Source organism: Atractosteus spatula, chromosome 4 (assembly GCF_055471065.1).
Source record: "Atractosteus spatula isolate fAtrSpa1 chromosome 4, fAtrSpa1.hap1, whole genome shotgun sequence".
NCBI classification, from domain to species: domain Eukaryota; kingdom Metazoa; phylum Chordata; class Actinopteri; order Semionotiformes; family Lepisosteidae; genus Atractosteus; species Atractosteus spatula.
In genome coordinates this window covers 53,354,402-53,382,286 of record NC_142709.1, presented here as the reverse complement: position 1 = coordinate 53,382,286, position 27,885 = coordinate 53,354,402, and the positions used below count along the sequence as shown (strand labels likewise).

Here is a 27,885-nt window from a genome sequence, read left to right as displayed (position 1 = left end):
CGTTGGGGCGGCCCAATCAGAGCGCCAGAGGGATCCAAACAAAGCTCTGGCAGGGCGCTGTGATAATTGGGGGTTCCTGCCAAATTCCGAGCCAATCATAATCCAGGGGCGGGTCGGCCGGGAGTGTTGTGGCAAGGTAGGTTGTATCCCCTGTTTGAACTGTCCACGCATCGAGTCGTCACGTGTTCTTCTCCTTTAGAGCGAGATTGAATCGACTGGAGGGGGTTGTACTCACACAAACACAGACACGGCGGCTTGTTTTGGTACTGTATTTAAGAAACTGAGCAGATAAGGGAAAAATAGACCATACGGACTGCACAAGCATCATATTCTGCAGAAATCCTAATTTTGGACTGGCTGTTTTTTTAAGTAGAATATATCTATTTTATTTTATTGTTTTTTTTATTTGCAATTTTACATTAACAGCGGTATTGACTGGAGTATCTAAATGGGGTCGTACGAGAAGTGTGCTTGTTTTGATAGTGCATTTGGAACTCCTGACTGAAGTAAGAAGAAATTACATGTATTTAATATTTTTTTCTCCTTACTGACCTTCACTTTGATCTGAAGGAATGCAATTTGTGTACTATTTTTGTTTTTCTTTTAAAACTGCTTTAAGGATGTAAAAACGCTGCTGAAGAAACTGGATTGAAGGAGGTCTCGACATAGTCTAGCGCTTATTTTGGCAGAGCGCTGTTGATTGTTTTTCTTAATACTTTAAGAAAAGCGCTTGTTTCGCTTTAAGTATTAATTTTTTCCCGTCATTTTCCCCCATGCATATGTCGGGAATTAAAATCTAATCGTTTGCTTTCTTTTTAAAAAATAAATCAACTGTTTTTTCCAATATGGCAAGCCCGACCACAGACCACGATTGTTTTTCGGACGTGAAGAAGGTGGGTTACTTGAGGAAACCTAAAAGCATGCATAAGAGATTTTTTGTTTTGCGGACTGCGAGTGTTTCAGGACCCGCGAGGCTGGAGTACTACGAAAATGAGAAAAAATGGAGACACAAGTCCGGGGCTCCCAAAAGGTCTATTCCGCTGGAAAGCTGCTTCAACATTAACAAGAGAGCGGACTCCAAAAATAAGTACCTAGTGGCTTTATATACTAAGGACGAGTATTTTGCCATTGCGGCCGAGAGTGAGCCGGAGCAGGATTTGTGGTACCAATCTTTAGTGGAGCTTCACAACAGAGGTAAGATTCACGATTCTGCCGGGGGCAGCGGATTTGGGGAAGACACCTACGGAGAGTCCAGGCCAGGACCAGCTTTTAAAGAAGTCTGGCAAGTTATTTTAAAACCAAAAGGCCTCGGGCAAACGAAGAATTTAATTGGGATTTACAGATTGTGCCTGACTAATAAAACTATCAGCTTTGTGAAACTGAACTCCGACGCAGCCGCCGTAGTTTTGCAGTTGATGAACATAAGGAGATGTGGACACTCTGAAAATTTCTTCTTCATCGAGGTTGGTAGATCTGCAGTTACGGGACCCGGGGAGTTCTGGATGCAGGTGGACGATTCGGTTGTAGCGCAAAATATGCATGAAACCATTTTGGAAGCGATGAAAGCAATGAGCGAGGAATTTCGCCCCAGGAGTAAAAGTCAATCTTCCTCCAACTGCTCCAACCCTATCTCTGTGCCCCTGAGAAGGCACCATCACAACAACCCTCCTCCTAGCCAAGTGGGACTCAGCAGGAGGTCGAGGACTGAAAGCATTACTGCAACTTCACCTGCAGGTCCAGGGAAACACGGTAACTCTTTCAGAGTGAGAGCGTCCAGCGACGGAGAGGGAACCATGTCCAGGCCCGCATCGGTTGATGGGAGCCCTGTTAGTCCCAGTACCACTAGAACACATTCTCACAGGCACAGGGGCAGCTCCAGACTTCACCCGCCCTTAAACCACAGCAGATCTATTCCCATGCCCTCCTCGCGCTGCTCGCCATCAGCCACCAGCCCGGTCAGCTTGTCCTCGAGCAGCACAAGCGGCCACGGCTCCACCTCTGACTGCCTTTACCCCCGGCGCTCCAGTGCCTCCGTCTCGGGCTCTCCGAGCGACGGCGGCTTCATCTCCTCGGATGAGTACGGGTCCAGCCCCTGCGACTTCAGGAATTCTTTCAGGAGCGTCACTCCCGACTCTCTCGGGCACACCCCCCCTGCAAGGGAAGAGGAGCTCAATAATTACATTAGCATGGCGAAACCCAACCTCTTGCCCAACGGACATCATAATAGAAGTCACCAGCGATGCACCCCATCGAAAGTGGAAGAGGCCGAACTGGAAAAGGGATTCAGGAAGCGGACCCATTCTTCTGGAACCTCATCCCCAACTATATCCCATCAGAAGACCCCTTCCCAGTCATCCACAGCTTCCTTGGAAGAATACACGGAGATGATGCCAACGTACCAGTGTCGACTGTATAGGCATTCAGCCTTTGTGCCAACTCACTCTTACCCAGAGGAGTGCTTGGATCTTCATATTGAGGGCAGCAGAACGAACCACACAGATGATGGCTACATGCCCATGTCCCCGGGGGTAGCTCCTGTGCCTGCTAAAACTGATGACTACATGCCAATGAGCCCCAAAAGTGTGTCTGCGCCACAGCAAATAATTAACCCAAGGCAGCATCCAAGAGTGGACTCGAATGGCTACATGATGATGTCCCCCAGTGGCAGCTGCTCTCCAGACAACACAAACTATGGCAAAATATGGACCAATGGAGCAAATCCCAAGCTTTCAGTGGAGAGTAACGAAGGCAAAGTTTCATGCGGTGACTACATTAATATGTCCCCAGCAAGTGGCTCAACGACCAGCACTCCCCCGGACTGCTACTTCAACCCAGTCGAGGAGCCGCCCAAACCCCTCTATTCCTACTTCTCTTTACCTCGCTCTTTTAAGCACGCGCACAGGAAAACCGCCGAGAGCCAGCTGCGCATCTCCGTGAGCTCGGGCCGCCTCGTCTACGGTGAGGACTCGTCCTCGTCGACGAGCAGCGACAGCCTGGGGGGGCAGGAGAACGGGCAGCAGGCGGTCAAGCCCAAGAAAGCGGATGAGTACGCGCAGGCCAAGGGGAGGCTGGCGCGGCCGACCCGCCTCTCCCTGGACAACAACAACAAGGCCAGCACGCTCCCCCGCGCGCGCGAGCACCCCTTCCCACCGGAGCCCAAGAGCCCGGGGGAGTACGTCAACATAGAGTTCAATGACAAGTCCTTCTCGGCAAGCCTGGCTTCCTTGTTCTCCCCCGTGTGTGCAGGGAGTTCCTCCGCGAGGCCGGAGCAGAATTCCTCGGAGTATATGAACATGGACCTTGGTGCTCATGGTAGCAAGCCAAGCTACCCATCGAAACCCACAGCGGACTCTACAGGCTGTACTGCGGACTATGCAGTTACCGCTGCCGCCGCCGCCGCCGCTGCTGCTGCAGCTGTCCCCGCTGCTGCTGCATGCAGAGCAAGCAGAGGACAGCAGAGCTGCGACTACGTGAGCATGCAGCTGAGCGCCCCCTGCGCAGGGTGCGCCGAAGCACCCATGTTGAGCTACTCCGAAATGGGGACTGGAGCTGCTAAGACACCGACCCAGTCCCTCTCACCTCGCCAAGAAATGGCCCCATTGAGTAGTGTCTCCAGTGCCGCGTGCTCCAGTTTAATGAGCCAGATGTCGGGGACAAGCGCTTTTACCAGAGTCAACTCGAGCCCCAACAGGATTCAAGGTGCCAAAGTGATCCGTGCTGATCCCCAGGGAAGGAGGCGGCACAGTTCAGAGACCTTTTCCTCCACACCTGCTGCTAGTGGTGGTGTGGCGTTACTCTGCGGGGATGATGTTAAAAGACACAGCTCGGCATCATTTGAAAATGTCTGGCTTAAGCAGGGGGAATCGTATGTCTGTTTAAGAGAGGAGCAGCAGCCTGGTGTCAGTTCACTGAACAGTGCGACTCCATTTGAGAATGGTCTCAATTACATTGATCTGGACTTAGTCAAGGATTTTAACAATCAAGAGTGGACCTCCCTCCAGCCTAAATCCTCAAATCAGCCTTGTGGAAGTACCTCTGGTGATGATTTAAGTGCATATGCAAGCATCAGCTTTCAAAAACCAGATGAGATAAGGACTAATCCAGCAAAAAGAGAAGGTAAGCCTTTCAGTGGGTTATGCAGTAGTTACTTTAGCGCTTGCACGCTTGATACAATGTTTTAGCCCAACAAGAAAAGGCAATGAAGACTTGTTTTTCAGGGCAAAACGTAGCCTGTACAAACTGTGTTTTGCACTTTCTTGTAATTTGGAAGTTTGTAATAGAAGACGTGTCAATAAAAATCATGGTACATCCTCGTAAATTTAAAATGGATATTAAGTCTTCAGTCATGTTGTTCAAAATATTACACATTGCAAGCTAATGAAAGGCGGAAACGTGCGGCTTTTAGGTTTTCAGTAGAGATGTTATCTTAAGATTTCTGGCCAACGCGCATTTTCTGCTGCAGATGTTTTTAGATCAGAAACAAAATGATGTAGGTCTGGCACGTTGGTAGCAGTACCTGCCTCTTAGTTACGGAAGCCAGGAGTCACAGCTGTGTTTTCTTCCTGTGTAACGTGCTCTTCCAGCTGATGCCAGTAGGAAATCATAAAAGTCTTTAGTGCTCGGCTTACAAACCACGTTTGTGATCTACCTGGTTATTTATGGAGAAAATCGCCATTTCCATACAGTCTTTTACCCTTATATCCAGAAAGTAGGTGACCTGTGGATCTACGAGTGTCTGAATTACATTGTACTTTGGTTTCAGTTACATTTTAGGAAACTTGGAAGTAAAAGATGCCTTTTTAAAATATTGTTGCTTTTTTTAGTTGCATGTTGTTTTTCACTGTAGTTGTGTTAAAAGCAACCATTTACAGACATCTGCAATAGTAACAGCCTGGCTTGAAATGAACTGTAAAATGTTTTCCAAACAAAAAGGGAAAATGTAATGCCCAGTCTAGCCAATTCATAAAACAGATGTTTTATATTTTATAATATTCTCATTCTTAGAATTATATACATTCATCTGATACATAGGATAAAACTTATTTGAACTGCACAAGCAACGTTTGTGAAGCCTTCATGTATATCACTATATTTCCATCGCCATTAAAATGAACTATTTCATTGCGTCTCTCTGCAAAGGGTTAAATTATTATGCGATTCTCCTTAGCTTCGTTGATGATAACAGAAACACCCTCTGTCGAAGCTGCTCAGTCAGCAAATACGCAAAAGCAAAAAAAAGTAAACAAGAAGGGGTATTTAGAAGCCAAGGCACTTAAAAGGCAAAAAAAAATCAAGTTCTTTGCAGTTCCTGGCTGTTACAAGTATGTGTTCAGAGAATCCATTATGCAGCGCTAGCGGTTATGAAAACTGGGACTGCGGGGTTGGGTATCCTGAGTTTGGAGTGTGCCTAACGTTTTGAGAATCCTTTCATGTTACACATAAAGAGGTAGGAGAAGGGAACTAAATTTCTTCAGTGTATTCGTTTTTTAGTGTCCACACCAACAGCTTATAAAAGACTTTCTTTTTTAGCAGAAATTGCCAAAGGCTCTGGGAATTTCAAGGAGTCCTGTTTATATATTCTAGGCACTGGTAAATTGCACGTCTTCCAGGTGGTTTAGATTCTTTCTGACAGGCATGAGCGTTTTTGTTGTAATCAATAAACTAAAAGTCTTAATATTTTTATGGGCTTCAGGCATAGTAAAAAAAAATACCCTGTGTTTTTATCCAGCTACACTGTTTTTGCTCTTGTTGGTTTTTCTTCACTTTCAGTAAAACGGGCAATCTGTATATTTCGCATGTGTAGTAGCAGCATCAGTTTACCAGCTCTTGAGCTAGGTGGAGTGGCCTGTCGTTGAGAGAAACTGCAGGTTTAGAGTTTCTTCAGATGTTTTACTGTAGAATTAGACATGGTATGAAAAGTACAGTTATGACAAGGAGTGGTGTGAACAAAAGATTTCCCTCATGTAGAATGTGGGGTCCGCGTCCAGACAGGCGAGTAAACATTCATTTACCCGTTCTGACAAGGATGCGCTGTTTGAAGTAGTTGAATCCTGAGTCACAGTTAAACTAACTTTGGGTCAGTGATTTCTCTTCTAGACATGGTAGTATAGGTTTGCTCAGGCTAAATAGAATTATAGTCATTTGTAGCCTCCTCTAAATATATTTTAAAACCAGCCATTAAGAAAGAAGGAGGATTTTTGTTATATTACGCACTCAACTCTAGTACGCAAAAATTCTTAAACCCTATTCTTTACAAAAACCCTGAAGGTGCTGTTGTTTAAAATGACTGTGATTGAATGTTATCATACCCTTCATAGATGGTTCATTTTGAGGTCATTGCACCCTGGGTTTTCTGTACTTTTTTTTACACATTTTCCCTATAGTGTTTTTTTTGCTCATGCTGTCTCCCACCCCCTCTATGTCGTGGTTGAGATGCTCTGAACCAGTTAGAAAGCAAGTCAGGGCCTTTGTCATGTCAGAGCAAATTAAGAACCACAGCCCTGAGCAGATAATTCAAACGGAGAGCTGGGTGGTAATTGGGCCATCACCTACATGCTCCGGTCATCAAGACTGTGGGAAGTTAGAAGCAGCGAATTGATGGAACAAGGGGAGGGAGTGTTGAAATGAACTTGCTGTGTATCTGTGCTGTAAAAAAAAAAAAGGAAGAGGGAACCTACTGTGCAGCTGTGTAGTGAAGTTTGGCATATTTGGGTCACATGCACATCTTGCTTTTAGTCCCAAGTAGTTCACAAGTTGCTGTACTCTTTAAAATGTTTTTTTTTTTTAATTGTGTGATCTGTCCAGTTACCGTGAGGTTTTGTTTTGCTAAGTTAACCCTAAATCCACCGATGAGAAGCCATCATACCGTACTGCTACGTGTTAGAATTGATTAAAAGCATTTTTTTTTTGTTTGTTTCCTGCCTCAGACTGTGCAACTGCCTGCATTTTAAGCTTCAGAAGCTAAAACATGAAAGAGTTCATTTTACAAGGTGAGCACATTATGCTGAGGGAGACCCAAAGTGATCAGGTCTTTCAGGGAGTTTTGGAATGTGCTTGTGAATGGAGAAAATGAAAGGTTGCTGGCTGTTTGTAGCCCAGGGGCTGAAACTTGATGGGAGGAATTTTATTGTGGCCCTTTGTCTCTGTTCAACAGTGGTCTTTTAAAAAAGGAAGACTTCTTTTTAAGTTTCTTGATAACCTGGCGCTTTAGGAAACAAGAGAGCATTGATTTTTTTTTCTTAGATGTGGCAGGTTTGCCTTGTGCACATACTGTACCAGGGAATCAAATGTCAGTCACTTCTGTTAACAGTCTTGGTTTCAATTGTGTGGATGTGAAGAAAGCAGGTTGGAGCTATAAGTGCAAATGCATGTGAGAATAATCAATTCCCTGCATTTAGCAAGCAGTACTTTCCATTCCTAAAGTATATAGAGAATTCACGTAGGGGACAACCCTCTTCGCCACTGAAGTACAGCTCGTTCCTGGTATTATACTTCATTATACTGCAGCTGCCCCACCACACAGCCAATCGGGTAGAGAAGTGAGAAATCAAGGAGGAATTGTAGGGAGCCCAGCACACTGGGGTTAACACCCTGAAAGTTATGAACAGTGCCCTAGGATTTTTAATGACCAAGTAATCAGGACCTCTGGTTAGCATCTCATCTAAATGACAGCGCCTCCTATTGCACAGTGTCCCTAGTCTTTGCATTGGGGCTTTGTATTGTAAATTATGATCTGGAGAGAAGACCGCCCCCTACTGGTCGGTCTTCACTACTTACGGCTGCAACCGGGCTTTCGTCTGAGCTCTCCTTTCCCAGTACTGGCCAGGCCCAGCCTTGCTTAGCTTATGAGATCTGATCAAATCAGGCTACGGGGTGGTAAAGGTGCTGTGTTTGCTTTAAAATTGGGTTTAAAACAAAACTTTGGCCTTTGTTTTAGTGCACGCAGAAATAAAGTATATTACAGCTGCGTCAGGAAACAACAGTCAAACTGTGTTAATTATCTTTGGCACTTTTAGCTTGGTTACTGTACTCAGTATGCTAAGTTAAGGTAATTTTCTTATGAAAGATCTAATAATCCTATCTGAGCACCTCTCAGCAATATTCAGACCTTGTCCTGATGAAGTAAAAATGTAGTATCAGATCTGCTGCTATTGGATAAAGTGAGTACAGTGTTTGAGTAGCATGTAGCTAATTACTTATACTGTCCTGAGATTCTGCTGGAGAGCTTTATGAATGGGGATGTGTTTTAGCCTCTAGATTAGCGGGTGATTAAACTAGCTACATCAAAACAAGGCTGCATTTACTATGATTTTCTATACAGCTGGTTGTATGTTATCCCTTCCAAAAGGATTCCATGATTTTTCAGGCTTGTGCTTGGAATGACAAAATAAGAAATGAAAGACAATAATAATCTGTATTTTTTTTTTACATTATAACTTTGGAAAGGCCTTCAGTAAGGAAGGAACTGACCTGCTTATATGTGATCACTATTTCACTTTAACATAATTTGAACTTAAAAATGATTTTTTAGCCAGATTCCAAACATCAATGCTCCAATATATGTTTTCTTCTTCAGAAATGATCGGCAATTTGCAGATGGAGTTTTACAAGAGGTTTAGTCTGTGTATGAGCTATGGCCTGATTTCAGCTGGCAGCGGACCAGAAATGTTACGTTATTAATATGAGATAACGTGATGGTATTGTTCAAACAGTGCATCAAGCATTGTATTGGAACATGAAACCAACCCTAAAAAAGTATTAAATGATTTTTAACTGTTACATAGTGTTAGCATATTAATGAGTTTGAATTGAAGTTTATTGGGCTTCGAAATTCTAACCAAAAAACTCTGCTGACATTTGATCTGCAGAGCCTATTCAAAAAGCTAGGAGTGGTGTCCTTATTTCAACTTGACACTGAGGCCAACTTGGCACCCGTATAACCCTGGTTACAGGCCAGTTCAGACACACAAGGCTCACTAAACGTGGAAAAAATATTCTAATAAAATTAGCTGGATAGCAGTCGGAGAGTCTATTTTGCCAGTTCAGGAAACAAGAGTGCAGCATTGTAAGGCACAGCAGTTTAATGCAGACAATGTGTTACAAGTAGGGTATATTTTCCTTATGGTTTTCAGCCATTATATATACCCTTGAATGTAGGTTATGGTTTAAGAAGCATAAAGACCTCTTTGGCAAATGGCAGCCTGAGAAAGAATGAAGCACATGTACAGTTTCTTGAATCCTACATATGTCATAACTATTGAAAATATCCAATATTTGTTGCTTCAGGTTAAAATCACTAAAACTGTTCCCTAAAAAGGTTTAGAAAGCAGTGTGTTCACAATTAGTGGCTGATTAGGATAAAATCCAAGCTCCTGAGTTTGAGTGTAGCGGCTTATGGGAAGATGAAGGAGGCACTGAAATGCAGTGCTGACAAAAGGGCTTTCATGATTCTTATTAAGCTGTACCGACCTAGACATCCTGCCATTGGGCATATGTGCTTGCTGTGCTAACACGGAGGAGTAACTGTTTTGATATTTAAAGGAATAATGTTCCTTCTTTTTTTTGTAACAAAAGGGGAAAAAAATGTTGTTACTAATTTCTGGATGCTACCCAGAAGAAGCCACAATAAACTACAACAAACTTATTAAAACCTTACTGTGTTTGCATTTAAACTGTAAACAACCTTCTGGACTGCATATGTCTGGCTCCCTGTTGAAGCCACAGTGGCTATATGCCAAAAGCCATATAACATTATTTCCAGAAGTGCTTATGTCCTTATATTTGAGGTCACAAGATCGGCAGTGGAAAGTTTTGTGAAGTATGTTGTCTCTGGCATTTTGCTGCCTTAGGCTGGAAGTATTTTAGGTGTTTTTTGGCTTAATTTATAGGCAGATCATGCAATCAGGACCAGAAATGACATCAGATATGCATACATCTGCTAGTCATCTTTATGTACTGGGCTGCAACCTGATCCAAAGAAGAAACCATCAGTTTCTTGCTACCACAGTAATGTGCTGGTTGATTACTTGAGTGGTCAGTGTTTTTGCTGATGTCATTGGTATGCAGGAGTAAATTAATGTAGTTTTGTTCTGGAGTAGAGGGAAGTTCAATGGCAATACATGTTTTTTTGTTGGTCTTTGGACCATATTGTACTTAGTTGTTTCTTTTGTCATTATTGGGATATTAAAAAAATAATTATTTATACCCCCTTTGAGTTGGAAACGTTGAAGACATTTCTTTAATTATCTCATGCTTTGTAACGATTATTGCGCAATGGGTCAGTCTGTTATATTTTAGAACTGCCGTCGTTTACAACTGGAATGGTTTTCGAAAGGAAGAGGGGTTTTAAAATCGAGGAAAAAGGCATGTTAACTTGCTGAAGTAGGCAGAACATCTGGATTCTGAGACTGACGGAAGTTTTTGCTTTGGTCAAAGGAATGGAATTTGGCATTGATTGTTCTCCACATTAGACTGCTGTGTGATACAAAAGTATGTTTTCTCATGTGTGGAACAAGGTATTGTATTAAGCAAGTGGTCTCCATGTTCTGGCCTTTCAGTGCTTTAATTTACAGATTGTGTAATGATCTTTTCCTTCCTTTTAAAGATCTGAGTGGGGAAATTCTGTGCACGTGTATTATACAAAATAAGGCTAACGGTGCATCTGTGGGTTAGAAAGTTATTTTTGTGTGTGGGGGGGGGGTGGGGGGTGGAGTTCACTCTTGCTTCTGTATAAGATGCTTACTTTAAGTTTGTGTCTTCCTATGCATCAAAATCAATGACTAATCGATTTAAAAGTAAATGGAATCTGGTGGCCCCAGTGTGACTGGAGATAACATTAGCGTGGGAGAAAAAATCAGACGAGGCTAGGTGTGGAAACTTCCTAGTGTAGATTTTTTCCCCTTTCTTTTAACCACTTCAAAACCTTTCCTCATTTGTCTTTCTTCCAAACATACACTATGAGCTGAGTGGAGGCTTGATTCAGCAGTAATTGATTTTGAATGGTACATCTGGCGCAGGCAAGGGGAAACTTGCCTTTGCTGCTTTGTAACCCCCCCAACCCACTCCCCACCCCCCCCCCCCCTTTCGCTCACACCAAGCAAAAAGTTGCCCGGTATTCATTTGTAATGGAGCCTGCGGTTAGCATCTGCGACAATGGAGCTCATAAAAAAACCCGGCATTGGCTTGCAAACTGCAGCTCGCATTGATTCGCTTTCTGATGTCTTGCATTTGAAAGTTTTCTTCTTGTGAGTCACACCAGGTTATCCACTCTGATTTCTTTGTTCTCTTTCATGCTTTCATGTTCTACACAGTATTTAACAATTTAGGCATTTAGATATTAACCTTTTGACGGCATTTTAAATATCTGCGTCTTGCAATGCACAGTTAAAAAGCAGCAGGGCTTCCAATAGCAGGAATGTATTTCTGTGTGATGCATATTATTCCCCAACCTCGCCCTTCCCGAGATGTCAAGCTTCCAGTTAGTCTATAAAGCGGTTTTAAGTTCAGTTTTCAAGGGGCTTTGCTCTGTATTGCGTAGGCTGTTACAGCTGATTTGTGTGGGAAGTGGTTGTTGGACAGGTCTGTGGTGTAAAATGCAATAAATATGTGGGAGGTGCTCGGGAGAGGAAGTCCGTCAGTCGTTCAGTTGGCTGATCACTAATTCTGGCTTGATGGATGTTGAACCTTGAGAAGCCATTACTCTCGAATGTGTGCTGCTTAATTTGCGCTATGTCTAGGACTGCTTCACATTTTCATGGTTAGTCGGCTTTGTCTCCTTGTTCCTGATGAGCAGGGGCGATAATGCTCATGTTTGAAAACTATCAGGCTCTCAGTCCTAGGCTACAGTGCACTATGGTAAAAGATTTTAAAGACCTAAGAAGGTCTGCAGTTTTTGGAAGGATCTTTTTTTTGCAAAAGCCTACATCATGATTTTGGATAAAGATACCTCTGAGTATTCATTGCACACTCTTACATGTTTTTTTTAGTTGAGCAGATTTTCTCATGAATGTATGGTAAATGTCCTATGATAAATATATAGGCTTAGGATTTGAGCTGTAAATACCCAGGCCCCAGCCATCCAAGTCTTTCCACCCTGTAGTTAACTGCAGAGTGCAGATAAAAGAAAATGTTTAATTTAAGAAAATGGTTAAACGTCAAGTTTTTCTCCTCCTTTTTCCAGGAAGGCATAAATTCCAATTTACAGTAATTTGCATCCTGGTAAAGCATTCGGCGCATCACAGATGTAGGAGCCATGTACACAATTCTCCGAAATGTCTGGGTTCCTTGTTGCTGTGCTCTGCTATAAATTTTCGCAAAGGAAAAATTTGTCTGTTGGTGAGGACTTGCATTATGTTAACCGCTGATACATGACGTGTGGCATGAATAGATCAGTCAGTGGTTTTCTTTATAATATACAGTGCTTGGCATGGCGACTGGTTGGTAGTGCTAAAAAAAGAAGGGTAGGAAAAAGCACTGAGAGCCACAAACCGAAACTTAAATAACAAGACAACTATAAAAAGAGACATGAATTCAGTGAAGAGTAATTTTAAGTACAGGCTTTAAATAAAATAATTCTGTGGGCTATTGTGCTTGAATCATTTGGTTTTGTTATCCTATGATACCTTTCTTTATCTTTTTTTTATCCAATTAGTATAACATATCCAGTAACTTTCTTTACGGACACATTAGCTTATATATCCCCAAAATACTTTTTTTTTCCAAATGATATTTTGACTAATGTTTTTTTCTTTCCATATTTACAGCTCTCCATTATCATATTGAATATATTTTAAAAGCGAAATGGAAACATTAAGCTTGTAATGCCTGATTTTGGCCTTGTGTATATAGTTGTTTTGTCTCTGTACTTGTGCACTTCTTGGGAATAGAACTCCTTTTTAAAGGACTTTAACCCATGTTTTGCATCAGTGATATATTTTGGTCTGTGATTTATTTGCTGACAAACTGCATACAAAATAAAAGGCCTTCACTGTGCTTTCGTGCCCTCTGTATACAGGAGATGTAGGTAAATGTTATTTTTCTTCACTGTTGTGTAGTATAACTGGGATCTTGGGCTGTCAAGATCACTTCATCTACAGAATATCCACATTACCTGAGCCACTAAGTGTGCTGTGCATCTAATGTGTTTTTTTTTTCTCATTGAATTTCCTTGCACCTCTGTTGCCCTTGTTAGACTGATCAGTTTCTTCTCATGGGACCGAGAATGATGTTGCTGCTACAGAGGCAGGTTACTAGCGTCACAGCTCTGCTGTCATTTTGCGTCATCTCGAACGTATTACAGTCCATGCATATTTATACCAAGTAGGTACCGAATACAACCAGTCTTTTCATCAAGGAGAAAAAAACATGCTATGCAGTCAGTAACAACTCCCTGAGGAAATGAATCCTGTGTGTGTTCTTTCACTTTCTTCATCTCCGCATGCTCCCTAGGAAAATGAAATCTCAGCAGATCCATTCCTTTCTTTTTTTACTTCTGTCTGGTGTATATGTGCGTTTGTGTCTAATTGCATAGTAGTGAACTTCCTTTGCTTTCTGTACCATATGCTTACACCCTTTTCTGTCTGCAGCTTTACTCTGCTATTTTAAATCTAATTTGATTTTATGCTAATTTACTTTACACCCCACCCCCATTCCTACTGCATTATCTCTGGATTCTCGCTATTTACAGATATTTAAATGTCGATATACTTATCAGATTGAGTTTCTTTTTTACTGAAACGCATGGTAAGCTGCACTGCAGATGTGAAGCATGCTGTAGCAAAAGTTTCATTCCTTAGTGCTTTACAGATTTCCTTTCCAAACCATAGCTGGATTTTGGTGGACAGAAAGTTTTAGACTGGTAAACATGGGCAGTATTTACATCATGGGGCTTTGTTTAATTCTGATTGCAAATTTGATCAAAATTGTTTATTCTATATATTTTTTTGGTTGAATAATTGTATCATAAGGTTGAACTCTGCAAAGTATTTTTTGGCCTTCTGAAAGGGTTTAGATGAGTTTTGCATTAGCGTGTAGTACAGCATAGTGGCCATTACTGCTGATGCAAAGCAGATTTATAAATTAAATTAGGTCTCTTAAAATTTGGGGACTGTTATTTTCATTTCAAATGATCATTTCAATGTGTGTAAAAAAACATTAGCTTTATATTTTATTTAGTTTGTTGCTTTCAGGTTTGTTTAAACATGTCACCTGGACTCTTTCAGTAGGGAAAAAAATGCTTATCACAGTTGGAGCCAGGTGTCAAAGAACTGGGTAGCTTGACACATAAAATGTATGTTAGGTTGGCAAGGGCACTGGTAGCAAGTTACAAATTCAGACCGTGTTACAGAGAAGCTTAGTGAGTCTGTACAGATTACTGTGAAGACAATGTTAAGAACCTGATAATAAGAAATGTTCCAAATGACGGCAGTCCATTTAGCCCGATTGGTAATTAGACGATAATTGATCCCAGTACCTCATTCAGTCGCTTCTTGAAAGAAGCCAGGGTATCAGCTTTGACAGTGTAGCTGGATAACCTGTTCTGTACTCTCCCAACCCTTTGTGTAAAGAAGTGTCTCCTGTTTTAAATGCAGTACATGTTTAACATGTTTGTGCAGTATTGTTTGGCTTGGTACTACTCCTTCTAGCCTTAGTAGGAGAGAATGTTTCGTCCTATAGTGGCACTGAATCCTCTTAGTGTAGGACATACTTTTCCTTTTTTTTTCCTGGAGACACTTGTACAAGGTTCTGCTTACGAACATGACCTGAACACTGACGTAGGTTTGAGAGAAGTACTGTACTTCGTAGTCACATATCTTTCTATTTGGGTAATACTATATCTTTATACTGGGTACACAGGCTATATCTGGCCTTGTAGAAATGATCTGGCATTGCCTTTCGCTTCTCATGTGCTGTTCATTGAGCACAACAGTGAGCTAAAGGGCATCGGGTTACCCCACAGCTTTTTAATTTCAATGATCAGCCCTTAAAAGGTGCACATGACCCTCCTGCCTTTTGTGAAATGTTTTTTTTTGCGAGACAGAAATTACTGCTGCAGCTTTTTTCCTCATGTGAACAAGTGGTGTGAAAAAATGACTCGCTTAGAAAATGTTTGACATAAATAGCAAGTTTTTTAAAGAAAATGTGAAGGTTTTCAGTTGATTGTTTTTTCTCCAGAAATTGATATATTATTTAACATATAGTATTTATTCAATATTTTCTGCATGGAATGTTCTTTCCCATTTCTTTAAGATTCCCAACTAGCTGGATTAATTGATATGGTGGTGCAGGAATGTAGGACGTAGTATGGGTAGTGCAGGGAAAGGCAGAACAGTTCAGCTTGGGATCCGTAACGTGTAAAAGCTAAAATCCGACTGCAAATGTACTTTTTGGCGGTGCCTGAGAATAACAGGGTGCTATTGTCAGCATGTTGCTCTTGAATGTGTACTGCACTGTGCGATTTGAGTGTTTTTGCAGATCGCATAATGGAGAAGGAAGGTTTAATGCCATCAGTTTTCCCAGCCTGGCAGTCATCCCAAATTGTGCAGTGCCAGAGGAGCCTGTAAGCGCTCAGAGGAAGAGTTGCAGAAGGGGCCCTGCAGTGTAGCCTTACTCTGGGCGGAGACTGCTTTCTCTTGGAAAGAGAGGTCCTAATGAACAAACATTACGCCACTCCGCACTGCATAGGAACAGGATAACAGGGTAAAGCAAACACCACTGAACAGATTTGTGGTTCAGTGGTCATTTGTGTTCCTACTGCAGTTGATTAGATCTACGGATTTACTGATATAGACAACTGCGCCAGAAAAGACCCTGCACATTCAACCAGGCGTAAACTAATCTTTTAAAAATGATTAAATTGTTCATTTCTTAGCATTTCCGGCTGCCTCACGTAGATTTGTTTGGAGTATGGATAATGAATGCAACTGCGCAGTTGAGAATTTGGTAGTTTTGTACTTCTGAAAAGCATATCTGCTCCTTTAAGGTTTAAAGTAGTCATTGAGAACTTGTAGTTCGGTGTTTTGAAAGACACACGTTCCTAGATGACTTGTAAGAAATCTAATCCTTCGTGCAACATGACATGAAGTTTGTGCACAGGGAATGCAAAAACATGCACCTTAAATAATTCATGGCAGAGTGACAATATGTTGATCCTATTTGTGCTTGGTTATGGTTATAACTGAAAGGTGTTTACCTAATGTGAATAATTGAATTGAACTCTAGAGTGCAAGTATTTGAGGAAGACCGTTTTTGACTGTTGGAAGATAAATTATGGGATTTATTATATGCTCTTTTCATACTATATCAGAGAACATGGAATGTGCTGTAGATTTCTCCACGAGTCCGTGGGTCACAGGGGGAGGAGGACACCCTCGGCTCTGAAAGCCAATGTATCTGTCCCCAGAAGCAGTGAAAGTCTAGTGGGAGACTCATTGTGACAGTTTTTAAAGTCTAATACTCCAAAAAGAATTGCTGCCTGGGAGCGGCATCAGAAATATAGCAGTCATGGCAGCTGCAGAGACAGGAGCCCTGTGATGCTGAGAATTTGCAGTGCAAAATAACAAGAGCAGAGCAAGCTCAGCGTACCACCACTGGTGCAGTGACCCAGCGCTAGAAGTGGCATGTGTGACGCATAGGAAACATCCAGGGAAAAACTACACATTTACTATTGCTGTTGTTTTTTTTTTATTCATTAACTTGATCATTTTTAGAAAGTGCATGTAGGTGTGCTATGTGTGTTGCACATGGTGGTAAATTTGGAATGAAAAGACAAGTTTGCCTGGTGTATCTGGACCTGTGCTCATCTTAACTGACGCAGGCCGGTAGTATCTGTTTCAGCTGGCTTGGAGATACACCGATACTGTGTCACTATCTGCATTCTGAAAGCCGAAGTGCACATAATCATGTCATTATCTAAGTACGGTACTGAGCTTTTTTGTTTTTTACTTTTGCTCTGCCATGGTGTGAGGTTTAATCTATACTTGACAGACTGTAAACTCCTGTCCACATTAGAAGAAGCTGTTACAAATTACTGGAAAGGATTCGTTAGGTTTCCTCTTCTGCTTCTAACGGAAAAGTTTCCTTCCGTTGTTGAGGGTTATACAGAGCTCAGCCTTCTTTTGTACAGGTGATGACTTAAAAAATTATAAGCGCTGTGCTTATATTGCACAGTAGGTAAATATTCTCACGCAATCCCCTTGCTTTGTGATGTTCTGAATGTGTGAGTTTGTTTTCTTAGGGAGTGCTTTAGCTGATAACCAGCCACAGCTGTGGACTTTGGTTGAATCATTTTCACTTCCTATATGTAAATCACAATGTGGAAGAGGCATGTGGATCTCATCACAGAGTGGAGTTTGTAACACAGGACAGCAGTCTGGAGTAGTGGTCAGAGTTCAGGGCTCATTACTTGAAAGCTGTAGGTTCAAATCCCAGGTGAGACACTACAAAGTACTTCACCTGAATTGTTCCTGTGAAATGTGTGCAAATATAAGTTGCTTTGGATAAAGTCATAAGCCATGTAAATTGGTAATTGGTAAAAATGGCAATATGGATTGCATATTGGTGGGTGCAGTCTTCTCATGTGTCTTTTCACTATTGTTATACTAACGTCTTTCCCTGGCCTTTAGGTTCCTTTGTAACGTTCCTGTTCCTGTAGCATGGAAGATAGGGTGAGACACTAGAGCTAAGATATTGATTTAAATTAAATTCTGGTTGAGGATGTACACTTAAAATAAAGTAGTATTATTTTTAATGAGATATTGCCCTTCAAAGTTTTCCCTCACTAGGAATAAATAGAATTGGAAAGATATTTTGGCTGTATGGTCCTTGGAAAGCAAAAGGTTTCTGCCTAAGAGATGATAAGTGTATTTTTTATAACCCTTCACCTATGATGATGTTCACATTGCCCTGGCAGAATTTTTTTCTGGGATTCACCAGTGAATACCTCATGCAAAACTGTCAACAGGGATATAGAATAAAATCACATCATTTTATTTCCCCTTTCACTTTAAATTCTCCTAGCTGTGTTTAAATGTTGCCTTGAACTTAGACGTATTTGTTTACATCTGTGACTTATAATTTTACACACTGCAATTTATGATAACATTTTGGTTTTCTAAGTAAAGAGAGACGAGAGCTAAAAATTCAAGATCTATAAAAGTCTTGATGTCAGGCATTCCTTTTAAAGTCAATAAGGTTTTTAAGTTTCAGTGTTATACTGAAACTGGAAGAGGATTGGTTTTCTCTTTTACACAGTCAATAAATGTCAGTCCTTCTGCTTTATTTTTAGATGCTGTTTATATTTTTATGCCAGAGGTTTTCAAACAAGGTCCTCTGGTTTCTTGTTTTTACATACCAGTGGCATTTCACTTAATGGTTATAAAGACCAACCGGATTTCTAATCAGAATCAAACAACGGTGGAACCAAGGATTGTCTCTGTGTACAAATTTCAGTGGGGTGGTACTATATGCCTGGCTTTCTTGTGGGTGTTTGTGTTCCAGCTGGAATCACACATGACATTCTTGATACGTCTGATAACCGGCAAAACAGAAAAATTAAGTGACAAGCCCTGGGTGTCAGCTTTGCCTTAGAAATCCTAAATAGATTTGATCAAATCATTACTCATTGTGTTCAGGCAGCAATGATTGTGAGTAAAAGTAGTCTGTTTTCTCTGTTTCTTTTTATCTAAATAATGAAGTTAAAGTATATTATATTACATATTGGTACACTAATATCCTGTTACAAAAAGTTGTAATGAACCCACAATAGTTTGTTTTACACAGATTAAATCGGTTTACTAAATATATCAGCCTCTTCACAGTCTACACATTAGTTTGTCTTTTTCGGACCTTTTGAACATTTTGTTGCTGTGGTAGCAGTAATCTGACCACCGGGTTTGCTTTCATGATGTTGAATAGGAAGAGATGCTTTATTTCCAACAAGTGTTTACAGAATTAACATCATATGCTTCAGAAACTTTAAAGGTCTCAATTCATTGTTGAATCTCGTATGCTTTGTTTTTGAAATGCAAGATGCCTAAAAATGTTTTTTTTTTAATTCCTGAAATTCAGTTTCACTTACCATTCATTGGGATATTTTTTCTTAACATAAGAAATATCTCACACTATGAATTTACTTTTAAAAAAGGCAGCTTTTGGGTGTTAATTAAACGTTTTTGGCATCATTTTGATTAGTTGATCATTCATTACTGTCCCTGATGCACTTGAGCAACTTTAATGTGTATAAGCTCTAAATCACCTCATTAGAGAGAGTATATTAGGCACAGGCAGAGGAAAATGCAGAAAGGAACCAATATGTACCATTTATCAAGAGAACAACACCTTTGTGCCATCGGCTGCTCAGCAAGTTTTTGTAGATCTCCCCAGTGGAGTGAGGCGCAGACATACAGAATATTTTTATTGTTTTAAACTGTGAATGGAGAGGTTCAAGGATCATGGTGTAGGTAGGAGTGTTTTCAGAAGAGAAGTTCAGTAATGCCTTTCAGTCATTCATGGCAATCTGACTGGGCAGTGTGGAGCTACACCGGTTAAGCTCTGGGACTTCATTTTCTGCCCTTCCTGGGGCTCGTCCAGACATGACAACATTCCAGCAGGACGATGCGTGTGTCTCCCAGCTGCTCGTGTCACAGCGATTTCTTTAGAGATGAGGATGTGATGGTTATGCCATTGGATTTCTACTCACCAGACTTCAGCCCCATGGAACACTTGTGGAATGAGCTGGGATGACATGTGTCATCTAGGCCTCAGACCAGGGAAAAGGAATGTGCTTGTCCAGACTCTGAGAGGAATAGAACAGAATTCCACGAAACGGCATCCATAACCCGGTGCAAAACCTGTAACACAGCTTGTGTTGTAGCCAACAGTGGTCACACTACTAGCCTGTGACTTTCACAGTAGACCCCCTGTTGATCATCCTTTAACACTGCTAACCAATCTTAATCAGCATAACATGTTCACGTGTTCAATGAGCTGTTAGCACATCCGCTACAAGAAGATTCCCGTTAGAATTTGTGTTTCTGCTTTGCTTTTCAGTGTACGTTGGCAACACAAAAACGCATGTAGTGAGGGAAAGTTTAGCTCTCTGTAAATGAAAAAGAAAATCAAGGTGTTGCTGTGAATGTGCTGACAGTCCTCGTGTGATCCGGAAGGTAAGCTTACACGCTCAGCTGTTGTTCAGGACGGCTGGAGAGAACCTCGCCAAGAAAAACCAATCCAAGAAGAAACATTTTTATTCTGCCAAGGTTCTTGGTAATCGTCCTGGCGCGCTGAAAATTCTCCGAAATACTGGAACAATTTATAAAGACCTTCTGAGTAAAAACATTTGAGAAGGGGAGTTTAGTACTCAAGTGCCCTTTCTTATTTATTTAAAGTAGTACCTTTGGGTTTTCCAGGAGACCTACGCTTGCCTGAATTTACACAAGTAACCCTCACTGTCAGATGTATGGGCTTCTCATTTTATGAAAGATTCAGTCAAATTAAGGACAGTGAAGAGGGCTGCAGAGATGTCAAGATTACAGATCTTCCTCGCTTCACAAGACATGCCAAAGAAAAAACATTTAAATCTGTGTGCGTAAGGTGCTAGTACAAGGGTCAGTGTGGTACATTTAGAGTGATGTAACATTTGGCAGATCCATACTGAAGAATATATCTTTTGCAAGAAATAAATCTTTCCCAAACACAATAAACCAGCTTTATCAAATGTATTGTCATGTGAGAAAAAGCTTGGTAATACTTCAGTTTATGGATTGAGTAAAAACCTTTTATGTGCACAGTCTTGTTTTTCAAGGGGGTCCTGTTAGATTGCATATACAATACCTATGCCAAAAAATAGAAAATTCAACACTAATATCGCAACACATGGAAGAACAAAAAAGAAAAACAACAGTAAATTAAAATACAAACTAACTTCCATGAGGGCTGTCTAGAATAAATCATACTTTGAGAGGGTGTGTTCTGTATCATCACAGGAGTTTGAAAAATGTTTTTTATATTATTTTCTTTGAAAACACAAAGTATCTGGATCCCTTGAGGGTGTCATCGGAAAAAGCTCCATCAATATCTTCTAATGATGGCCTTGTGAATAGCAGATTCTGCTGATACAAGTTTGTACAAAGGAGTAGCAAGTCACCAAAGCATAACCACATTACTGAAGTATGTTAAGGAAAACATTTGGTGATGTATTGTTTCAGCCTGGAGCTGGTTGTGCCGCAGGCTGTGTCCATGTGCAGTATGTGTTTCGTAGCATGAAGATTAAGGTGGAAACGTGAACTACTAAACCATTACACAGTCACTGTCAGCACCTATCTGAAAATCTGTTTACATTGCTCTGCAGAGCCTTGTCTTAGGCTGCAGTGCCTAAAGTGAGCAGTAGCTCTGAAAACGTGTGGAATTCATTTGAGCTACCATATAAATTCCCCAGCTCTTGAGGAAGTGAATGCTTTCTCTCCATTTGGTCTTGAGTGCTTCAGACTCACCTCTTGGAGGGATGCCAGAAAGCACTCTCCTTTTTAGCCAGGGCAGTGTTTTGTTGTTGAGCGAGATAGAAAAGGTGTGTGGAAATAAGTTCTGCAAAAATGGACAAGTTGTTTTAACAAGAATGTGGAATAAAGGTTACAGAGGAAGGCCTATACTGTTACAGTCGAGGCAGTGTGCCATGCAGCCAGTCTGATACTAAAAGAGCTACTTGTGAAAAGAAGAGTGGGATTGCACTCCCTGAAAGCCCAGTCTAATTTTCTGTCAATCACAGCTTCGTACTCTCAGATGGAAAAACTTCATGAATCACAATTATAAGCACAGGTGGGTTTTTTATCTGCAAGTCAAAATATGTACTTTAGACTAAGCTGGAAGAACATCCTGTTCTACTGTGCTTTGTATGTCAAGAAACACAAGGATGTTGGTACATTACAGTTTACATGCCAACTTATTTGAGTGTAATTGCATGGCTTAAACTGCAAGGCAGTGACTTTCGCCTGCTATTGTTAACTTTGGCCTATTTCTCAGTTTAGACAGTACAGATGTAGTCCTGCAAGTAAGAGCCAGATAGGCGCAGAAATAGTGTAGCTCCTTTTTTTGGTTCAGAATTCCTTGGTGATAGGACACAACACACTGCGGATCACTCAGCTAATGACTCATGAAAGAATACAGGGGCTGCTCCAGCCAAACTCTAAGTCCAGACAGGGCCCTCATTTTATCACTTCCCACGAGGAGAGCAAAAGTGTTAGTTGTGATAAATCACTGGGGGTTTCTCAGCAGACTGCTTTGATCCTTCGAATTACACGCTGAAGGTCCAGAGTTGGATAACAGGGGGGGGGTTGGCAGTTTTCTAAAAGGGTAATCTCTGTTCAGGCAGGCATATTTACTTGGAGGGCTAAAGTGACACTCAGAAAGAGTATACACTCCTGAGTTTTGGTCGCATTTATCCTTTCAACGCACGTGAGCTGTTTGATGGTTACAGTTCCAGTACTGCCATGCCATTCTTCTCGTTCTCCTTACCTCTTCCATTCATGACCCTAAAAGCTGCATTATGGTTTTGAAGCTTTTTTTTTTCTTGATACTTACTACCTTAGCAGTTGGGCATATAACTTAGAAGTTCAGGGATTTTCTAACATCACTCAACAGTGATAAACTTGGCACGCTCCGTTATGATGCATTTGTTTGCATTACAAAAAATATGATGCGCAGGAAGTGTATGAGCCTTTTTATTCCACAATTTGATATACAAAAGGTGCTCTCACCAGCTCCTTACCTAATTAAATTATAAGCCTGCCTTTTTAAAATTCAAGACCTCAAGCCTTTAGTGTTAAGTTGTATTCAATTACCACTCTTGATGAGTATCGTTTTCAGTGTAGATTACTTAAGAGCAAACACAGAAGACTCCTAGGAAGTAAGTGGAAGAGAGGGCAGTATATGAGTCACTTGCTACAGAATGAATGATTTCAAAAGTAATGGAACAGTCAGATTCTTTGCAGTTGCCACGTAGATGCTGTATTTGTTATTCCAGGATATTTCAAAGGGCTGCAGTGACAGCAATCTTTGAGAAATAACGTAGATTGAGAATTCATTATTATAATGACTATTTTTACATGTTTAATCCACTTTAGCCTAGAGTGACCACGTGGTCTCGTCGTTTTAACATTGGAAAGGTAAGGATTATAGTAAGAAATTTGATTTTTTCCTCTATTGCTCATGATTGTTATTGTTTGAGGTTAATGTAGCTTTTAAGTGTGAACTTGTAAAACAAGTATTTATCCAAGATATTTAATGGCACACATTGTACCATGTTTAATGAGTAGTTGACCCTAATTTGAAAAACAGAGTGGGAGTTCAATATCGCCCACAGTATTCACTAGGTCTGAACCTGCTGAATAACAGATGTATTACTGATGTAATACACTGATTAGAGCAGAACAACACAGTTTTACTACATGTCAGGATGAGCGGTTGGATGAAATGTATTAAATTAAATAATTAAATTAAATAATTTTTAAATTATTAAATTTAAAAAAATATATGGCACAGTACAATCTGGTAGTAGACATTATCTGAACCCATTAATAGTTGTTTTAATGCTGCCAAGTCAAGATTTCCATAGATGTGCAAACTGACTTCTGGAGGGTTGTTTACTGCTGTCCCTGAACATTCGTGTCAAAACCTGTGAACTCAACCCACATAGAGCGCCGCGGAGTGCTTCTCTCATTTTCTAATCCTCTTCAGTGCATTTTTCTTACATCAACACATTTTCCTTGAAGTCTATCATATGTTTTATAATCAGGGATTCACATTAATCCTTGTGATAAGTAGAAAACGGAGTGCACACAGGTTTTCCCTTTGACTCTGTCTGCCAGAGAATGATGTCAGCTGTGTTAATAATCCTTACCTCAGCTTACCACAGCTACAGAGCTTCAAATTAGAGCACTTGTCTTGTATACCGTTTTATGGGTTGTTAGGGAAACACTGACACTTGTTTATTAGAAACAAGGCAGGCTTCTCTTGTAGTCTGGCTGCTTCACTCTGCTCTCTGCATAGCTGTTCAGTGACTAATAAAGAACCTTCTCCTTTGTTCTGCAGCACCATTTCTTTGACAATTAAGTGGTTAAAATTAGGGAAAGCATTGAGTCAGAGAATCACAGCAACTGTTTAGATGCTCCCCGGATAGTGTAGTTTTAAACTGAAATACACAGGGAGTTTATTAAGGGCAGATTAATGAATTTCAGCCTTTTCCTTTAAAAACAAATAATGAACATTAAAAAATCAAAACCTTCCTGTAAGTTTATAAACTATTAGTATCCTTAAACCCCAGAAAATGTTAATTTGTTGTAGTTTGAAATGTAATGCATTTAAAGACTTAGACTCAGATATAATATATGTAATCTAGAGTGTCCGACAGCTCTTAGGATCCTTCCAAATGTTTCCAGGGGCAGTGAGCAGGGTTCAGGAGATTTTCTGTAGCCAGAATGTTATAGGTAGATGATGAAAGGTTGCAGTCAAGTTATGCTGTCGACAGTTATTATTCCACACCTTCAGATGATGTGTTGGTCAAAATTCTTGTTTAATGCACTAGATGAAGAATTTCTGATAAGGTATAAGAATTAAGTTATGAAAGTAAAAACAAACACCCAAATACTGTATCTCCATCATCACTGATCTGATAAGCCAGCAAGCAGTTGTGGCAGTGCAGGTAGCAAGACGTCTTAGATATTTCAGAAAGTTTATTTTTGTGGCAATGGGGGCCAGTTTGTTTGCCAAGATGTTCAATTTGTGTTTTAAACTAGATAATTTAAATCTGAATGTCTAGTATTCCTGAACTACATTAGGAAACAACGCAGTCTTGTACAGTTTTTCCCTTGTCTGTGTTGTGCACATGTGGATTCCACACAACTCAAAGTGATATTAGAGCACTTATGTTCTCAAGCTAAGTTGATCGTTGTTTTATCTTTGAATGAGGCTAAAAACAGTTTTTTAACCATACCATGTACTTCTCATCTCTACATAAGCAAAGCTTTTTTATAATGTTCGTAATTATCTTTTTAATGTGATCTTGCCTTTTCATATTGATGTAGTGTGTGGCTGCATGTAGCTTTAATGCAAAATAACATCCAGCAGGTACAGTTACTGACTTGCTCTAGATCCTGTGGTGTAAAGGTAGTAACTGTTCTAAAGGGACCTGCTTCCCTCTTTGCTAGTGGGACAGTCTTGCCTTTCACCTCTGGGGCCACACAAAGCAAATTCTGTTCCTCCTGCAGCACTGAAGAGCTTTTCACATTCTCTTAACTGCAACTGGAAAGTCCAGTTCCATAGGAAAAATAACCTCTGTCTACCAGACCTTGGAGAATATATTGAACTGTAGAAAGCTTCAGCCAAATATTTAATGTAAAAACATGCATTTCGGGTACTGCTGAACAGCTACAGCAGTGAAGAAGCTTCTAATTAAGTCCCCAGTTTTGGTGTTTTCAAATGTGCCTTTGACAGCTTTAACTGGGAGCATCAAGATGTATTTATTTTTTTAATTCAAAAGTTAATATTTGGGATTTTAAAAGTTTGGTCTTAAGGTTTGTTTAGTATTAAAACAGTCACTTTATCTTTCACTGCCTTGTACCAGCCTTAGTTGTGATACTATACTAATGTATGTCGCTTTTCAATTTCAGAGTGAGGACTTCAGACTGCCCACCAAAAGCAAGTGACGGCTCCCCAGGCTGTAGATTTTCTTCTCTGCCATATCTAGGACCTCATACACTTCTTTCAGTTGATGGTACAATGCATTTGGGTTACCTTGTTTACCTAGTTTAACCTCAGGACTTAGTTGACTGAACTGCACAACACATTTTTGCCAAACAAAACAGCACTGTGACACCTAAAAAACCCATTTGCTCTTATTTCCACCTTGTTCTGTTGAGGATTTTTTTTAATTTAATTTTTATGATTGTTTTAGTTTTTTTTTCAGAAAATGTCTGCTGTATACCTAACACCAGATCACTATGCGATCAAGTATACTGCAATACAAAAAAAGACTGTTTTTCATTTGCTGCTGAAAACAATTACAAATCATCAGTGTAAATTATTGAATATAGAAATGTCATTAATGTTTGTCAAGGAGTTAAATATTTAACATTTCATGGTTTATATTGGTTATCTTTTTTTGGAAATATAACTTTGCTACACATCTTTTAGCGATGTGTCCGAGGTATTTCATGTTCTGTTCTAAACAGGAAATTTTGCTTAAATTTAGTATGGTAAGAATAGGTTATGGTACTATTCTCGGTTTAAAATGGTAGTAAATACATTGTATAATCTAAATGAATGGCTTGTGGGGCCTCTTTGTATATTCCTATTTACTGATATGGTTAATTATAAAATGAACCTGATTGGGGCTGTAATGGTACAAATGTTTTAATGACAAACAGCTGAAGTATTTGCATTAAAAATGTATTATATATTTAAACCCATTTGTTTTCACAGTTGGTAAAGTCTTGCCGTTTCTCCTGGCCTGTTGTCTTCTATAGTCTCTTCTTAAAGAATCAATGTGGAAATATTTTTAATGCTAGTAATAGTTGTACAGACCATAACTAGCAAAGTCTATGACTTGTTTACCTAAGTGAAAATTAGGTAGTCCAAGATGAGTGGTATTCAGAGCCTGTTAATTCATTGATTTATGTAAAGGGTTTGCTTAATCTGCAATAAATGTGAAATGTATATTTCTCACAATGATGATAATGTTTGGAAGTTTGATCTTTCCTGATATTTTTGTAGGCCCAGATCATGTATTAACGGGTCAGTTTATGGAGTGATGCTCAGGACTGTGGGGATGCAATGCTGAATCATCTGTGATTGAAATATCCACAGCGCTTAGGGGAAGGATTAGTGCTTGGGACTCAGGCCAGGATGACATTTTACTTCTGTTTCAGAATTCTGTGTTGCAAGAGTCCACAGCAGAGAGCTGATGACTTATTTATAACCTCTGTTTGCATTAGTTATGCATCTAAAAATTGTTTTGTAATGCATGTTGAGTTGTGGTGTCCATCTGTATTCCTCAGCACCTCCTCTGTGTCGTACTCCTAAGTACTATTTGCAAGGCTTGTTTTGAAAATAATTTGGCTTTCTCCTTCTAATCTGTGCTGGCAGCCCTGAAATGGGTCACTCCACTTTCTCTTCACTAAATCTGTTTTGAAACAATGTTTCCAAAAAGCATTATGCAGCCATAGGTACAAAAAGACCAGTTAGAAATAGCATTTTTGCATATATAAGAGTTCTATTTTTTTTAATTGCACTTGGTGCGCACAGCCTCAAAATTATACAAGTTAGTAAAGAAATCTTAGAAATATTTTGAATGGTTTCTTTCTGACCTACATTGTGCATCTGTAAATACAAATATCAAATAGCAAAGAAAGGTGAAAATATCACTTCATTTTGTTTTAAATACTTTAATTTAGTTCATTACCGATCTTTTTAAAAGGTAAATGACTGAACTGAAGTTGGGTTTAAACATATAGTCAATCAAATGTAAAATTACAGCCCTAATCCTGATGATAATGAGTCAAGACATTTCTCACCAGAAGTATGTGTTTTTGTATTTCTTGATAACTTGCTAGGTTGCGTTAACAAAACTCCAGCTGAATTTACTGTACATGGTACTTACAAGTATCAGCAACCTGAATCCATCCATCACACAAGCAAAGAAGAAATACTAACACTTCTTAACCCTGTCTTCCACTGTATATAATGAAAGAATGAGGAGAAGAAAAAGAAACAATAAATAAAATAATAATAATGGATGTCTGCAAGACAGAACCTGCCCTGGAATAAACAATGTGGTGTTTGTACATTCTGGAAATCTTTCTGTAAGTAATAAAGTAGAAAATGTTTATCTTTTTCTTG

The 27,885-nt window shown here is 40.1% G+C and overlaps 1 protein-coding gene across 1 annotated transcript; it reads left to right on the top strand.

The window, feature by feature from the left end:
- The first annotated feature begins 223 nt into the window (after nt 1-223).
- Nucleotides 224-27,885, top strand: irs1 (insulin receptor substrate 1). Its single transcript, XM_088912731.1, has 2 exons — nt 224-4,116; nt 25,659-27,885. Exons 1-2 carry the CDS (start codon nt 846-848, stop codon nt 25,661-25,663), a joined length of 3,276 nt encoding a protein of 1,091 aa, XP_088768857.1. The 5' UTR covers nt 224-845; the 3' UTR covers nt 25,664-27,885.

Excerpts from the sequence above, each read along its gene's own strand:
- irs1 (XM_088912731.1), top strand. The coding sequence starts at position 846 with ATGGCAAGCCCGACCACAGACCACGATTGTTTTTCGGACGTGAAGAAG.